At 35.1% G+C, this 17,951-nt stretch overlaps 1 protein-coding gene across 8 annotated transcripts; it reads right to left on the bottom strand.

Moving 5' to 3' along the window:
• Window positions 1-10,843: 10,843 nt before the first annotated feature.
• LOC131079918 (pentatricopeptide repeat-containing protein At1g63330) lies at window positions 10,844-17,574 on the bottom strand. 8 transcript variants are annotated; one of them, XR_009359149.1, is made up of 4 exons: window positions 13,647-17,574; window positions 11,635-11,689; window positions 11,409-11,489; window positions 10,844-11,307 (listed from the first exon to the last, which is right to left on the bottom strand). XR_009359149.1 is itself a non-coding variant. In XM_058017961.2 (2 exons), the coding sequence occupies exon 2, from the start codon at window positions 17,141-17,143 to the stop codon at window positions 13,961-13,963; it is 3,183 nt and encodes a 1,060-aa protein (XP_057873944.2). In that variant the 5' UTR covers window positions 17,144-17,149; window positions 17,342-17,574; the 3' UTR covers window positions 13,643-13,960. The 8 variants fall into 8 exon arrangements, 3 of the variants coding, with proteins under 3 accessions (XP_057873944.2, XP_057873946.2, XP_057873945.2); XR_009359148.1 differs by having other exon boundaries at window positions 11,635-13,118; XR_009359152.1 differs by having other exon boundaries at window positions 16,883-17,019.
• Between the last annotated feature and the right edge of the window lie 377 nt (window positions 17,575-17,951).

The raw sequence follows: 17,951 nt of genomic DNA on the forward strand, positions 1-17,951 counted from the left end.
AATGAATACTCTTTCTACATCAAAATCAAGGAACACATATGAGATTTGTGAAAATAGAGACCAGCACTAAAAAGTAAAGTTAGTAGCCTTCTCAACGAGTCTATAAAGTTTAGAGATGGCTCCCACCCACTGTGATTCAAATGTTTCTCTTGCTTCACAAGCGTTGGTTGCCATTCCCCTTGCATCCACACCGTCCATGTTGGGTGGATCCGATCCCCCTCCCCCTTGTGTGGGTGCCATAGTGGTTGTCATTGTTGCTTTTGCCCCGACTGTGGGTGGTTTGTGCCCTTCTCCCCCACTCCTCCCCCCTGTGGATGCCCTTCCTAGGGTTGTTGATATTGTGGATGCTCAGGCTAATGTTGTTGCTCCTCTGTCTGGTGATGCTGCTACTGTTGGCGGCCCCGTTGTGGGTGTTAATGTCTTTCCCAGACTGTCTTCTTTTGCCGACAAGTGTTGCTTTGCTCGTGCGGCCAGATTTGCTGCCCAACACCCCCAGGGGGTTCATCCTCTTCCATGTGCCATGTCCTCCCCTATGGTGGTTTGTGGACAAGATGTTGTTGTTAGAACATAATATTATTATGGGTCAAACTCTTATAAAGTATAATGTTTTATCATAATGCTTGAAAAGCATTCAACATTTCTTGTAAATAATTAATAAATTAAAGAACTATTAAAAGTTATTTATTTATTAATTGTAAACAAGATTGTTATTGAAAAGGTAAGGTAACTACCCTTTCAGGTATTTTACCAACCTTTCTCTCTATATTTAAGGGAGGATTCCTCACCATTTTGTGTGGTGTGAAATATTATTGAATTTATGTAAATTATTGGAGAGGCCTGTGGAAGTTTGAAGAGAAGTCTCCCTAGGTTGTGTTCTTATAATATAGTTTCCCTAGGTTGTGTTCTTATAATATAGATGCTATATTTGTGGGATTTTTTTACTAGTAATGGTTTTCCCCACGTAAATTCATGTGTTATGTGTAAATTCATTATTTTTTCTAATATTTGTATAGTTTACATTCTTAAAATCATTTAATTTCATTATTTCATTATCATAGTTTAAATATTTTACATGTTCAAACATGGTATCAGAGCCGATTTAAACTGCGATAATATATTTTAAAGAATAATCTATTATTTGATCATTGTGGAGGAAAAGAGATAAATGATAATTTAACATTGATGATTATTATATGAAAAAGATATAAAGGGGAATTTAACATTTGATAACTATTGTAGGAAAAGATATAATGATTACTATTAAAATTTAATCAACCATTTATATCTAACCTACATTTTAGAATTCTTTCTATTTATTTATTTTAGAATTATTTTTATGTGACTTAAATAAAAAAATTAAAAATAAATATATAACCAAAAAATTAGATTCAAACTATTTTGTAAGGTTATTAAAACTATAGAAGTTAATAATTTGGAGATAATAAATAACACAAAAAGAGAATACAATTTACTCACTGTAAAATTAAATATCACTTTTTGAATAGGGGAAAACAAGTTTTGAAGGGACCCGAAACCTGTACAAAGCAGGTTAAATAGGGGGAACCTGAAACCCACATCTAAAGATATTCAAGAAAAAACACTAAACGAAACAGAGCTAAGACGAGACGGAACATAGCCAAGAAGGGGGATCGAAAAAGACTGACCCCTCCAAAAAGAAAAGTTGCTTGACAAATAAAAGCATATACATGGGAAATATACAAGCAGTCCAATATCCAAAAGGAGAAACAAACTAGGATTTCTCTTTGGATCCCTTCTTTTGGGATCTAAGGGTCATGTCAAAAGAGGGCGAAGACCTTTTAGAATGTTTTCTTTTAACTGAAATCCAGCCTTCTTCAACCTTAGCAACCTCAGCTTGCCACTCCAGCGAATCCAACGTAGGAAACCCAACGCCCAAGGAGAGGCCAGCAAACATCGAAGAGCCAGTAGGACCAACAAATTTAAGGTCAAGCACATCCTTGGAAGAAAAAGGGACAGCTCCAGTAGATGCATCGGAAGCCGAAACAAAACCAGAAACAAAAACAGGTATAGGGGCAACACCAATAGACGTACCATCCAGAATCCTATCACACCCAGCTACAGGGGCAGAACCAGCAATCTGTAAAATATCAGGGCCACTAGATGGCTCAGAAGGAATCATAGTAGGAACACCATTTGAAACGTCAGTAGAAGGGACAACACCATCAACAACATCCACTGAAGGAGTATCAGATCCCGTCTCAGGGACCAAGGGGACAGATCCAACAGAATCCACCACATGCTCTTTAGAGCCATTGATGGGAAGATCCTGCCCAACCATCTGAGAAGAGCTCTTGAATACCGTATAATGTTGAGAAGAGGCACCTTTCCACCATGAAGAGGGCTTCTTCACTTTAACTTTCTCAAAATCACATTTAGTCGCGACATGCCCAGTCTTGAAGCATCTTCTACATCTGAAGGGAATCCCTTCATAATCCAAAGGTTGAATCCAGAAACCCTTGGGTGTTGAAAGTTTGATATCTATTGGTAGCCCCTTAGAAGCATCAATATCTACCAAAATATGAGCATAGATGGAATAAAGGATATCAGAGGACTCCACATCCACCATAAGAAAATCTCCCAAAGCCTCACCCACTTTCTCAAGGAGTTGGTCCACCCAAAGATAAAGTTGGAGGTTGGGGAGTCTAACCCAAATCGGCATTTTACAAAAGGATTCAGATGAGGGATTAAAATCCTCGTGCCAGGGTTTAATCATCAAAGGGAAACGATTCTCCCAAAAAAGTGATCACATAGAATAATCTTTCTATCCATCACTTTATCAAACTTGGCAATAAAAAAACCTTTTGCCAAAGGAAAAATCTGAACCGAATCTGAAATGAGGGGTTCCCAATGCTTAGAGATCCATTCAAGGAGTCCTAGGAGACTGGGCCAAAAACCCCTAAACTGGCATATAACCGCAGTAGAAGAAAGATCAAAGACAACCTGATCAATCTCTTCAACCATCTTTTCTTCTAGATTAATAACAATAGACTGACAAATAGGAAAAGGCTTAGTCTCAACATGAGCAGATCTCTTACCCCTTCCAAAAGCCAGACGATTTGCATAAGATTCCCTAGAGACCCCAAAAGGTGAGCAATCCACACTCGAGACAAGGCGGCCAAGTGAACACAACAAGCAGACGTCAATGGAGGCACAACGGGCACATCATCACCAGCATGGATCGTTCCATTAGAGCTGTCGAAAACATCAGTACCCCCCACTGAAGCGGGGGCACCCAGAGCAGGCACCTGCAAAGAGGCCGAGGGTATTGAGCGGGAAGACACTTGTAAAATTAAATATCGTTTTTCATCTCTTTTACTCTAGATTTTCACTATAAAGTTAGATTATTATTATTTTGACTACAAAATTAAACTTTTTTATTTTGCTTATTCTTTATTCACCATGAATTTAAAAACCTTCCTTTTACTTAGAGAAATTCATTTCTTCTCTTATTAAAAAGGTTAAAATTTACATATATGATAATTGAATTGTTATCTTTTATTTTTTTTAATTATTTTCATATAGACTTTATTCATTTATCTCATAAATATTTCTAATATCAAACAATTATCACAAAAAGAAAGAAGGGGTAATTTTTTTTAAATAAGGCACTAATATATATTTTTTATCAAAGATTCTCTTAGGTTATTTTATTACAAATTCTTCAAATGGGCTCACGTATCTTCACAATTGATAAATCTCACATGTTGTGTGGAGATAATTACTCCGTACGGAAGATTCGAATAAAAGCATAATTCATGGCCAGGAAGTTATGGGACATTGTGGACGGTAAGGAAAAACAACCTATAGGTAGAAATATTAACCCTGATCTTGTAAGTTCTTTTAATAATAGATCACAAGAAGCATTGTCAATTTTATTAAGAAATGTAGGAGATGATTTTTTATTACACATTGGGAACATAGAATCACCTTTCGAAGCTTGGAAATTATTAGAATCTATGCATGAAGGATCTAAGCTTTCAAAAATAATTAAATTAATTTTAGAATTATTTACAACTCCCATGAAAGGGGATGAAAAAGTAATAAACTATCTTGCCAAGATAAAAAAATATTAAATCTCAATTGGATGGATGCAAATGTGATCTAATAAAAGATAAACTTTTGTACTTTATAATACAAATCAACATCCATGAAAGATTTAGAAATTTTATTTCCATTTTAAACTCTAAGTATCAAAATGAAGATGATCTTCCTAATTTATCAACACTCTCTTCTCTTCTTATTCAAGAAGAACAGGTAATGTTAAACTTTGATTCTAAAGAGAAAGCCTTAGAAGCTCTTTTATGTCAAGAAAAAAATAATAAAAAATCATATATACATCATAATAAAAATAAAGATAATATCTCCAAATCATTTCACCATTCTAAAAATTCTCAGATAATTAGCAAAACCAACCAATTAAAAGTGTTTTCATTGTGGTAAACTAGGCCATTCTGAAAATTTTTATTTTTTAAATAAAAATAGATTTCATAATAATCAAAATAAAAATAGATTTCATAACAATCAAAATAAAAGTAAATTTCATAACATAAATAGATCTCATAAAAATCAAAATTATAAACCTAACACAAATCAAAATCAAAATGAGAATATTGCACTTTATACTACCTTATCTGCATCAACTAATGATGAATGGATTCTTGATAGTGGAGCATCTAGACATATGACATACATGTATGATGTTTTATTCGATGTAGAACCTTGTAATGAAAATATATATTTAGGAGATCATCCAGTAATTAAAGTTGAAGGAATGGGTAAATTTAAAAAATTTAATGATACCATTGGACATGGATTCTTTGTTCCAAATTTAAGGAAAAATTTGTTATCTTGTTCTCAACTTACCCAAGATAATTTAAAAAAAATTCTTACAAAAGATAAATGGTACATTAAAAATCAAAATAAAACCATTGTTGAAGGAGGTATTAAAAAAGATGGACTTTTTATTTTTAATAATACTTCAAAAGAAAATTGCTTATCTACACAAATAAAAAATGAAACACAATTATGGTATGAAAGATTAGGACATCTTAACATTAGGAGCTTAAATGAAATGTCTCGTCATAATCTTGTAATTGGATTACCAAAAATTGAAAATAAATTAGAAGCTTGTAAAGGTTGCCTCTTAGGTAAACAAAATATACAACTCTTTAACAAGAATCATAATCTAATGCAATATAAAACCCTAGAATTACTTCATAGTGATTTAATGGGGCCATTTCAAGTTCCTTCTCTTAAGGGATCCCTCTATGCCCTTACATGTATCGATGATTATTCTAGAATGATTTGGGGATATTACCTTAAAAATAAAGATGAAGTTCTCTCTAAATTTAAAGAATTTAAAACTCTAGTTGAAAATCAATCTAATTACAAAATTAAAAAATTTAGAACAGATAATGGAACATAATACATTAATAGAGACTTTGAAAATTTTTGTGTAATATGTGGGATACAAAGACAACTAACATGTCCTTATTCTCCCCAACAAAATGGGGTTGTTGAAAGAAAAAATCAAACCATCTTAGAAATGGTTAGATCTATGATGCACTCTTCTAATACACCAAAGAAAAATTGGGTTGAAGCTATGAATACAACTATATATTTTTTAAATAGAGTTCCTACAAAATCTTTACATCTTTCAACTCCCTTAGAAAAATGGTCAAATCAAAAACCTAATATCTCTCATCTTAGAATATTTGGGAGTCTTGCATATGTTCACATCCCTAAACAAAAGAGACAAAAACTTGACTCCACATCTACTCAATGTATATTTGTTGGGTATGGGATTAATACAAAAGGAGTTAGACTTTATGATCCCACAAAGAGAGATATTATTCTAAGTCGAAATGTTCATATCTTAGAATTCCCCTTACCTAACTCAATTAACAATATTGTTGAAACATCAAATTATGAAGAAAATAATCAATCAACCTTTAATGATAATCTTGTACAACCTTCTAAAAGACCTAAGTGGGTTCAATCCTTAATTCAAGATTCAAATGTAGAACCTTCTCTTCCTAAAATGACTAAAAGTCAACACACGTATTTTGTCTTAATGACACTATATGAAATTGAACCCCAAAAATTTGAAGCCGCCAATGAAAATCAAAATTGGAAAAATGTCATGCAAATAGAATATGATGCTCTCATTAAAAATAAAAAATGGGAACTTGTTCCACCACCCCATAATCATAATATTATTAATTGTCGTTGGATTTATAAAATAAAATATGATCCTCAAGGAAATTTTGATAAATATAAAGCAAGATTAGTGGCCAAAGGTTTTTCTCAACGACAAGGCATAGATTGTGATGAAACATTTGCACCAATAGCCAAAATGGGCACTATTCGTTTACTTCTTGCACTAGCTGCTCAAAATGGACGGGAAATTCACCAAATGGATGTTAAAAATGCATTCTTGAATGGAGAATTACAAGAAGAAATATATATGCATCAACCTCAAGGACTTGTACAAAAAAATAAAGAGAGCTATGTATGTAAACTCAAAAAATCCCTTTATGGACTCAAACAAGCTCCTATAGCATGGTATTCTATATTAAGAAACTTCTTTCAAAACTTAGGTTTCTCTAGTTGTAAATTTGACAATGATTTATTTTTTAAATTTGAAAATAATCATATAGTTATTATTGTAGTATATGTAGATGACTTACTCATTACAAGTAGTCTCTTATCATTAATACTAAAATATAAACAAAAACTAAATCTTACCTTTGAAATGACTGTTTTAGGAGTTCATCATTTTTTAGGAGTGTCCATTTTTCAAGATCGCCATTCAATCATTATATCTCAAGCAAAATATGCCCAAAACTTAATTTCAAAGTTTAATATGTTTGATTGCCCTATTGAAACTAGTATCAAACTTGAAGCTCATCCTCCTTGTGAAAAGTTTGACTCCACTCTTTATCAACAATTAATTGGGAACCTAATTTATTTAACTATCTTCCGCCCTGATATTTCCTATGCAGTTGGTGTTGCATCTCGATTTATGGAAGAACCTTATGTTCAACATTGGAAAATGGCAAAACGTATTTTATGATATATCAAAGGAACCATTAACTTTGGTCTTTATTATTCTCATACTAAAAATGCACATATATATGGATATTGTGATTATGATTTTGCAAGGGATTCCATAGATCGAAAATCCACTTCTGGATATGTGTTTAAACTTGGAACAGGGGCAATCACATCGAGTTCTAAAAAACAATCAACTATAGCACTATCATCTACAAAAGTTGAATATCGAAGTGCCTCTGAAGCAGCTAAAGAAGCTATCTGGTTAAACCAACTTCTAAGAGAAATGAAAATAGAATCCAATCCTAGCACCACACTCTTATGTGATAATCAAAGTTGTATTGCACTTGCTAAGAATCATGTTTATCATCAAAGATCTAAACATATTGAAATTCAAGCTCACTTCATACGTGAGAAAGTATTAAATGGAGATATTTCTCTTCAATATTGCCAAACTGGAGATCAAGTTGCAGACATTTTTACAAAGTCATTATGCAGTGCAAAATTCTCCAAATTCAGATCAATGTTTGGCCTCAAGGAGCTTCCATTGAGGGGGAGTGTACATGGTAATGTCACCTCCTAATGGATAGATCCTATATGTAATATGCACAAGTCCTACGGATAGCTTGTAAAATCTTCTTTCTGTAAATCTTCCTCTTGTATTAAGACCTACAGGCACATTGTATTAAGACCTATGGGCATATTGTAATAAGTCCTACGAGCACTATGAACCTGGGGAGAGGCTAATTTTAGGAGGACCGGGACTCCGAAAAAAATCTTATAAGACCTTTTTAGATAGCATCTATTAAGAACACTGGGATTATAAATTATGACAAAATGACCTTCATGTAGTCCATAATGCATGATTTCCATTTTGGCATATATTTGTGTCCCTATTTATCCTTGTCAAGAAGACCTACATCATTGGGATACCATATTTTTCTTCAAAAGAAATTGACAGGATTTGTCCCCTATTAATATTAAGGGGGAGTGTTAGAACATAATATTATTAGGGGTCAAACTCTTATAATATATAATGTTTTATCATAATGCTTGAAAAACATTCAACATTTCTTGTGAATAATTAATAAATTAAAGAACTATTAAAAGTTATTTATTTATCAATTGTAAAGAAGATTGTTATTGAAAATGTATGGTAACTACCCTTTCGAGTATTTTACCAACCTTTCTCCCTATATTTAAGGGAGGATTCCTCACCATTTTGGGTGGTGTGAAATATTATTGAATTTATGTAAATTATTGGAGAGGCATGTGGAAGTTTGAAGAAAAGTCTCCCCAGGTTGTGTTCTTATAATATAGATGCTATATTTGTGGGGGTTTTTTACCAATAATGGTTTTCCCCACATAAATTTATGTGTTTTGTGTAAATTCATTGTTTTTTCTAATATTTCTATAGTTTACATTCTTAAAATCATTTAATTTAATTATTTCATTATCATAGTTTAAATATTTTACATGTTCAAATAGTTGTGGACAACATTGGTTCTATAAACATTGTGCTTTGGTGTGCAAATTCTCTAGGTTTTGGCCTTCGTCATTGGCCCTCCATTGTTGGGTGAGTAATTCGTGGAAGCCTTTGGTTGCTTATAGTATTGAGCTTTTTCCCTATGCTAAAAGTTGTTTCATCGCTTCCTTTGCTTCTTCATCTGATTGTGACTTGATTTTGGGCAAGTTGTGGGCTTGGGAAGTTCACTCCCTCTCTATTAAGCCCCAGACAACTTTTAACCCTCTTACTGAAACAGTTAATGTGTGTTCAATTTGGGTTCGCCTTCCAAATCTTCTTCTTCATTTCTAGGAGCATTCTTGCTATGAGGCCATTGGTAACTCTATTGGTTGTTTCTTGAAGGTTGATGATGCCACGTCTTCCATGGATCACTCCACCTTTGTTTGCATCTTAATCGATATTGACATCTCTTCACCTCTCCCTAGGGATATGGTGCTTATGGTTGGGGATAGGCCTTGAAATCGGTTGTTGGATTTTGAGGGCCTCCCCTTTCGCTACCGGAAATGCTTCTCTACGAGCCATTTAGCTTCAGATTGCTCTCTTCCATGTCACAAAGGTGTTGCCACTTGGTGGAAGAATGCTACAACTGATTCCTTGATTTTCTATGCTTCTAATTTTGTTGACTCCTCTCTAGAGGATGAGACCACCTTCAGGGATAAAGTTGTGCCTCTTTCTACCACTGATGTTGCTATCGATGTTGCTAATGCCATCCCTAAGGATTCAATTCCTATTGCTCCTGTTTTGCAACTCCGTTCTACTCCTACTGAATCTACTCCTGATGTTGTTCCTTTGTAGTAGCCTGTTGTTGTTCTTTCTTTGCAGTAGCCTGCTATTGTTTTGCAGCAAAACTTTGTCGGCACCTCTGATTGTATTTCAACGAGATCTTCCCTACTTGGTCTCTCTTTTGATGGTCCTAATGACAATATTGTCTGGACAATGGTTTGTCGCTGGTAGAAGGGGAAGTTTCCTCCCCTCCCCCAAACCCCTCCTTGTCAAGGTTCAGGTGTATCTCTCCTTCCTTGAGTGGGGTTTTGGGTTGTTGCTGGTTTGACAAGTTTTTTCCTTTGACCTATCAAGCAGTGTTTTGTTCAGAGTTTGCTCCCCTCTTTTGTTGACTCTCTTACAGCCTTCCAGTTGATGTATTAAAGTTCAGCACCCTTGTTCTTACTACTTTCTTAATCAAAAACAAGTCTCTACTTGCAATGGACGAGGTCAATGAATGTGACCTACTATCAAATGTCCACTTATAAGTCTTAAAGGAACTAATTTATTAGTTTTTCAAATGTGTTAATAGAATTATCTAAAAGTAAGCAAAACCAATCCATCGTCGTGTCTTTCAATGACCGCGAGATTAGCCTTGCCAACAAAGCATCTTGAATAAGAAGTCATTGCATAAAGCACTGCTTTATGAAAAACATGTGTTTGAGGGTCTCCCTTATCGTTATATTTCTCAAATCTAAGCGTCTCAAAGCCTGGAGGAAGAGATGTAACGAGAATATATAAAGATGGGGAGTTGCATCTATAATATGTAGTGATGAGCAATTGCAAAGAACTATTGGTCAAGGTAGCAAATTGGCTTTGTAACTTGCCAACATTTTGCATAAGCTGGTTGAGAACGGGATCTATGGTATGCGTGTGAATGGTGAATGCTTACAGACCAATTGATGTGAATGCAACAAAAACTAGAGGTTGAGTGGCGCCAAGGTTTGTTTCAATGAAACCGAAAGAGAAACCACCAGAAGGAGCAAATATTGCAGCCATGGGTGTATGATTGCGTACAGTAGGCACTAACATCAACATAGAACTTTGGGTGCTTGTAAAATTTGATTGTAAATCTGGTGGGTTTCCCATTATAGAAGGGTTGGATGGTACATTGCTCTATAAAAGAGATGACATATTAGGAAATTCATATTACATTTGAAAGAGGCAATTGCCAACACAAATCTTGTAATATCAGTGGGAATCAAAACACTTCACTAAGTGTGGTTTTGCTCTAGCTTCTATGTACAAGAGGTCTTTTTCAATGTTTCTCTGAGTTTCCAGGAAGTGGGATGCAAGGATGTGGACAGAAGATTTTGGGGACGAGAGATTTTTTTCCCAAATTTTGAGGATGGCAAGGCAATGGCAATTAACATAACTTACACAAACTAAACGCAGGTGATTTTTTTAAAAGTAAATAAGATGTGCTGCAGCTGAATTTTTTTAAAGTAAATAAAATATGCTGCAGCTGAATTTTTTAAAAGTGAATAAAATGTACTGCATTTACAATGACAATGCTCGCCCTTTTAGAGTTTTGGATAGTTTCAGCACTTTTTAATTCAGAAGTTACCCTTTTTGTTATAAAATGGACCAAATGGAGCAAGCTGTCCAGTCCCTGAGATCTCTTGGACATCACCTCCATCCCCGAGGGCACAAGCCCCATGGAACACTTATTTTGCAGGAAGAAATTGGTGGTGATAGGCTTCCATGTATATGTAACGAAACAATATCCTATATAATGCATTTCATCAGTTTTTTCACAGTTTTTGAGACAGGTGAAAACTGTGTACAACTAGCTAACTGTGTACAACTAGCTATGTATGTTCTTCACCCAGTTTTGCCCTGATAATATCCACTGAATAAATATCAAGTCAGTCTGTTCAAAATAGAAACAGGAACTTCTTCAAAACAATAAATCTCCAGGTACAGCACTGTGCAACATTGAGATGGAACAATTAAATATCGAAGTTAATACCAGCTACAAAGATTTTAACCAGCCAAAGAAACCACAAAAGGGAGATAGAAAACTTACGCTGTGAGACAAAATGCAAACAAAAGCCATCGAAAAGGATATTCAAAATCCAGAAAAAAAAAAGCACCAGGTCTCATTCACCTGCAATAAAAAAAAAACAATGAAATGATTTTACAGTAAGTTGGAGATTGCACACAAATAGCTTAAATTTCTTACAATACTAATATTACAAATTACGAGTAAATGATTGCAGCCATTTGCATATGAGATTTTTCCATTAAATTACATTTAAAATTTAGGATATATCAGTCCACCGGACATTGGCAGGCACCTTCTCATGTCTGTTGAACAGTTACACAAAAACATGAGTATTAAGTTCAAATTGTTGTTAAATGGATTAAAAAATTGACCAAATGTCCGGCTCCTAGAAAAATAGCTGGAAATTTTAAGCTTTACCTGTGACCTGCAAAGAGTAATTTTAAATACAAAACTTGGGTAAATATCCACAAAATTCTCACTTTTCATTTGATTCAGGGTGTTTTCAAAAGATTAAAAATGGGATATTAGCCAATATTATATAACAGACATTACCAAAAACTAATGAAAACAATGTAAGTGTTCCAGTAAGGCAGAGATATTAGAACAAATCGTGACAAGGCTAGACTGATATTGAAATTTGGATTTGTAAATCCTCCTGGGCCATGGCCATCAAGGTAAGGAAGATTCAAATTAACAAAATTATCCAACCAGAGGAGATTACAATTAATGAAACCCAAATCTTTTTAACTACTTGTGTTTTTCCAGCCCTAATGCCACTTTATGAGATATTAACCCACCAAGCAAATCAAATCAATTTTGCGAATGTCAAAATTATTATTGATTGTGCTTATTTGGAATGGCGGATACACTTTCCAAATTACCTAATTTTGGAATGATGCAATACAGAACATAAGCTAGAGTGTGTAGTTTGGCTCGTTGCCGTTCAATGTTGAATGTCTGACCTGGCAGATAATTGTTGGTTGAGCAGTTAATCTCATTCACAGTAAAATGCTCCAAGAAGCCTTGATTATTAAAGGAGAGCTGGCATATGTACATTACAAGAAAATAGATTTCAGTACCCATAAGAGGATGCACTATATACTAGCTAGTAGCCACTACTTACAGACTCAAGCTAATTTAAATTACACAGGCAGACTAGGATCAAATCTGCAACAGCAACATTGATAACCATCACCTGAACGTAAGACACCAACGTGCTATGTGTGTACAAGGACTATTTATTGCTACCTCTGAAATATTTCGCACTTTATGACTTCTAAGTTCTATATACATCTAATACAAAAAGTTGGGAGAATTTCATTCAGAAATGATAATTGCATCAGCTTTGACAAAGTATTGATTTTTCCATAAGCTGACACCAAAAAGCCGATCACCAAATTAATGAAACATTAAGCAATCTGGAGCACAGCCTTGCTTCTTCTGTTAATTCCTCAGTAGATACACTTTTTCCAATCCATTTATTTTATAGAAGCAGAAAAAAAACTCTGGGACATATTACAACATTTGGAACCAAACCTCTTGCTATTATCTCATCCAGCATTGAAGATGCAATGTCAACTTTATTTTCCTTCCAAAAAGAGGCAATCAGAGTAATGCCAACCATTTTTCCTGTATATGTGGAAAACGAAATGAGCATGTTATGACATTTGTAACCAAGCCTCTTGCTATTTTCTTATCCAGCATTGAAAAGGCAAGGGAATTTTATTTTCCCTGCAAATAGAGCCAATCAGATTGTCAGAGGTTGTGACACTGGAGCAATGCAAGCCACTTTTACATTTTATAAAAGCCTCATTCCAATGTCTTAAAACTCACGAAACAACAAAACTTGTCAGACCTAATTTACACTTGGGAGACCTGATTTTGACTTGGACTTGGAGAGTAGGCAAAACTCAGCAAACCAAAAAAGTAGTTAAATTCAAAACTTGGCAAAACTCAGCATGGACGTGCAGAGAATTCGCTGCAAGTTCCATCCTGCAACCCATTAAAACTTGCCACAAGTGAGCAAGTAACTAGGCTGCAGTTGCAGCTCACAAGTTTTATATCTATGCACGGTCCATTCCACCATTCTTGCAATGGCTCTTTATCAAACTAATGTAGGTGACTACATTATCAGTCAATATTTAGCCATCATCTTATGTACAAATAAATACCAAGACTGAAGCATAAAATATTATGTCACTACAGCAGGAAGACAACAACTGTTAACATGTTACATAGAAGTACTCTCACTTCACTTACCCTGTATTGGAAAACATCCTTTTCTAAGCAATTCCTCAAACCACTATTAACTCTTTCCACCTTGTATTTTACAACTGCATCTCTAAAAGTTATAATTTGGCCAAAAACCTTTTTTGGGCATGCTATAAAATATTTCAGGGTCTTGACCATCCTGCCATCCATGTCCAGTCCAATAATTGTACTAAATGTCTTGTGCTGAGAGGAGGACCCAACTTCGCCATTTGAACAAACAGATTGTAGCTTTAATCTATTATGGCATCCTTGTGAAAGACATTTATCAAGATAGAATAATCATCTTATATAATTGTAGATATTTATCCAGGAGCTTCATATGCTCTGCCTATGTTGTAAAGACCATCCATCAGTGTATTGCGTGCAATGATGTCTGTAGAAAAACCATTTTGCATCATTTTGGCTACTAATCCAAGAGCTTCATGTACTCTGCCCTCCTTGCACAGACCATCAATAAGGCTATTGTATATAATAATATTTGGAGCATGATCAGCCTGTTTCATTTTAGCTACTAATCTGAGAGCTAAATCCACTCTACTGACCTTGCAGAGACCATCAATTAGGGCACCATATGTGATAATATCTGGAGAACAATGCTCTTGTATCATTTTATCTGCCAATCCAAGAGCTTCGTCTACTTTACCCACCCTACTGCAACCATTAATTAAGGAAGTGTATGTGATAATATCAGGAGAGCAACCATCTCGTGCCAATTGAGCTACTAGTTCAAGAGCTTCATGTACTCTTCCCTCTTTGCAGAGACTATTAATTAGGATATTATATGTAACAATGTCTGGAGAACAATCAACATGCTTCAGTTTACCTACTAATCTGACAGCAATATCTATTCTATTCAACTTGCAAAGGCCATGAATTAGGGTACTGAATGTCAGAATATCTGGAGAACAACCATCTTGTATCATTTTATTTACTATTCCAAGAGCTTCATTTACTTCACCCACTTTCCAAAGACAATCAACTAAGGTGGTGTACATAACAGTATCCCAAGAACAACTACTTTGTATTGTTTTAGCCACTAATCCAAGAGATTCATGTACTCTACCCTCCTTGCAGAGACCATTAATCAGGATACTGTATGCAATAATATCTGCAGCACAGTCAGCATCCCTCAATTTAGCTACCATACTAAGAGCTGAGTCCACTGCACCTGCCTTCCAGAGACCATGTATTAGGATACTGTAAGTAATAACATCAGGTATGCAACCATCTTGCATCATTTTATCTTTCAAGTCAATAGCTTCATCTAGTTTGCCCACTTTGCACAGACCATCGATTAGGGTATTAAATGTAATAATATCTGGATAAAAACCATCTTGTATCATTTTTGCTACTAATCCACAAGCTTCATGTACCTTATTCTCCTTGCAGAGACTGCTGATTAGTGTATTATATGTAATAATATCTGGACCAGAGTGAGCATGCCTCATTTGAGCTACCAATTTAAGAGCTGAATCCACTCTGCCCACCTTGGCAAGCCCATTTATTTGGGTACTGTATGTAATATAATCTGGATGACAACCATTTTGATTCATTTTATCAGCTAATTCAAGAGCTTTGTTTGCTTTACCTGCTTTGCACAGACCATCAATTAGTGTTCCATAGGTAACATTATCAGGTGAACAACCATTTAGCAGCATTTTATCTGCTAATCCAAGAGCTTCATTTACTTTACCTGCCTTGCACAGACCATCGATCAGAGTACTGTATGTAATAACATTAAGAGAACAACCATCTTGTACCATTTTAGCTACCAATCCAAAAGCTTCATGTACACTACCTATCTTGCAGAGACCATTAACTAGGGTATTGTATGTAATAATATTTGGAGAAAAGCCATAGTTTACCATTTTAGCTACCAATCTAAGAGCTTCATCTACGTTACCCACCTTACATAGATGATCAATCAGGGAATTGTATGTAAATATATCTGGATAACAACCACTTTGTATCATTTTTGCTATTAATCTAAGTGCTTCATGTACCCTACTCTCCTTGAAGAAACTGCTGATTAAAGTATTATATGTAATAATATCCAGCGCAGACCATGAACGCATCATCTGAGCTACTAATTTGAGAGTTAAATCCATTCGACCAACCTTGGTAAGACCATGAATCAGGGTCCCATATGTAATATAATTTAGAGAACGGCCATCTTGTTTCATTTTATCTGCTAATCTAAGAGCTTCTTCTACTTTTCCCACCTTGCAGAGACCATCAATCAAGGATCTGTATGTAACGGTATTAGGAGAACAACCATTTTTCATCATTTTATCTGCTAAACCAAAGGCTGTGTTTATTTTACCTGCTTTGCAGAGACCATCAATCAGAGTACTGTATGTAATAATGTTCAGAGAACACCCATCTTGTACCATTTTAGCTACTAATTCAAGAGCTTCATCTGTACTGCCCACCTTGCAGAGACCATTAGCTAGGGTATTGTATGTAATAACATTCAGAGAAAAGCCATCTTTTACCATTTTAGTCATTAATCGAACAGCTTCATCTACCCTGCCCACCTTGCAGAGACCATCAATTAGGGTATTGTAAGTTATAATACTCAGAGAACAACCATCTTGCATCATTTTTGCTACTAACCCATACGTTTCATGCACTTTACCCTCCTTGCAAAGACCATGAATTAGGGTATTATATGTAATAGTATCCGGACCACAATCAGCGAACCTCATTTCTTTAAAGAGATCGTATGCTTCCTCGATTAGACCTGAACTGCATAAAGATTTTATCAGTGTATTATACATTATGACATTTGGAACAAATCCCATCTCTTTCATTTCAGATAGAAGCAAAACAATATTAGCGAGCTGACCATCATGACCAAGGCTACTCAAGAGAACATTGAATGGTGCTACAGTGAGGCAAACCCTTTTACTTTTTGCTAAATGTAAAAGCTTCCAGGCCATGTTTGTTTCTCCCAATTCACACAGGACATGAATGATTTGTGTAAATTGTTCATCAGAACCTTTCTCGATTGTGTGAATTATAATCCCCTGCGCCTCTGGCAATCTATTTTGTTTAAACAAAGAAGCTAATAGCTGAGAGAGAGTAGTGTTATTGGGCACGAAGTTGTCTTTCAGCATTTCATGTAACAATTTGAGAGATTCATCTATGTGACCCACATTTACAAAAACATCTAACAGACAGTTATATGGATAGACATTCAGAATTGGGTATGTTTTTTTTACCTCATGAAACACTTGTACAGATTTGTGCACCATGCCCACCCTTCCAAACAAGCTAATGAGGCGTCCAGCTAAGCCAATATCAATTGCACAGCCCTGGCATCTCATGATATTCAGCAGATTTTCTATTTCCTCCATACTATTCGGGTTGTTCTTGTATTGGCTGAGGAGGACGTCCATGATGTCATGAAATGCAGCTGAAGGAGAAGGTACTCCCTTACTTTGTCTGAAGCTGAAGCTGAAACAATAACCCCTCATCGTCATGTTTACCTGCCAACCCCATTCAAAGTAGTAATTGTTGATGGTCATTTTGCAAGCAAGAGTAAGGGCTGCTTCCACATCAAGAATTTGCTATATATTTTAGTGGGAACTACAACTGACACTTGTAAAAAGAGTATTCGTCGTATTGATTGAATGGAATTATTCAGGTTGTCAATGGAGCAGGTGGTTATTTCACCCAACCTTTCATACGGAGCATGATTATTGATGGTAATGTTGAGAATCTAACGAAATACTTCATATGGGTCACTGTTTCCATACAGACAAATGGAAAGCTCTCAGTACCCTATTTCGTGTTGCGTGCTCCTCCCTCGTGTTTCAGTTTGTGAATCATTCACAATTCTGGTCGACTTTTGTTCCTGTTTAGGGTTTTGGTTTCCTTACACCGATTTGAAACTATCTTCTTCACCCATTTGTCTTCCTCCTCACTGTTTATGCATCTTATTGTTATATTATAGTTTTTATTGAAGATTATAATTCAAACCATGACATTGTTAGTATGACACTAAAATGATCCACTAAATGCATTGAACATATACATGACCTTTGAGTTGTGTAAATATGTGTGCTATTAGAAACAAGTTTCATCTAATTTGTATAGCTAAAATGGGTTATGGTATCCTTCTCTTTTAGGGAAAAGTCGTTGTCTTAATGAATTTTTTCAATTTGATATAAAAGTATCATATAAGTCTAAGGGATTCAATTTAATTGGTTATAATGTTGGGTTTTCAGTGTGAAGATCCAAGTTCAATTCCCCATAGAGATATCTAAGGTAGAGTTTTAAGTTGTGACT

The sequence above is a fragment of the Cryptomeria japonica genome, chromosome 10 (genome assembly GCF_030272615.1).
Source record: "Cryptomeria japonica chromosome 10, Sugi_1.0, whole genome shotgun sequence".
Lineage (NCBI taxonomy): Eukaryota > Viridiplantae > Streptophyta > Pinopsida > Cupressales > Cupressaceae > Cryptomeria > Cryptomeria japonica.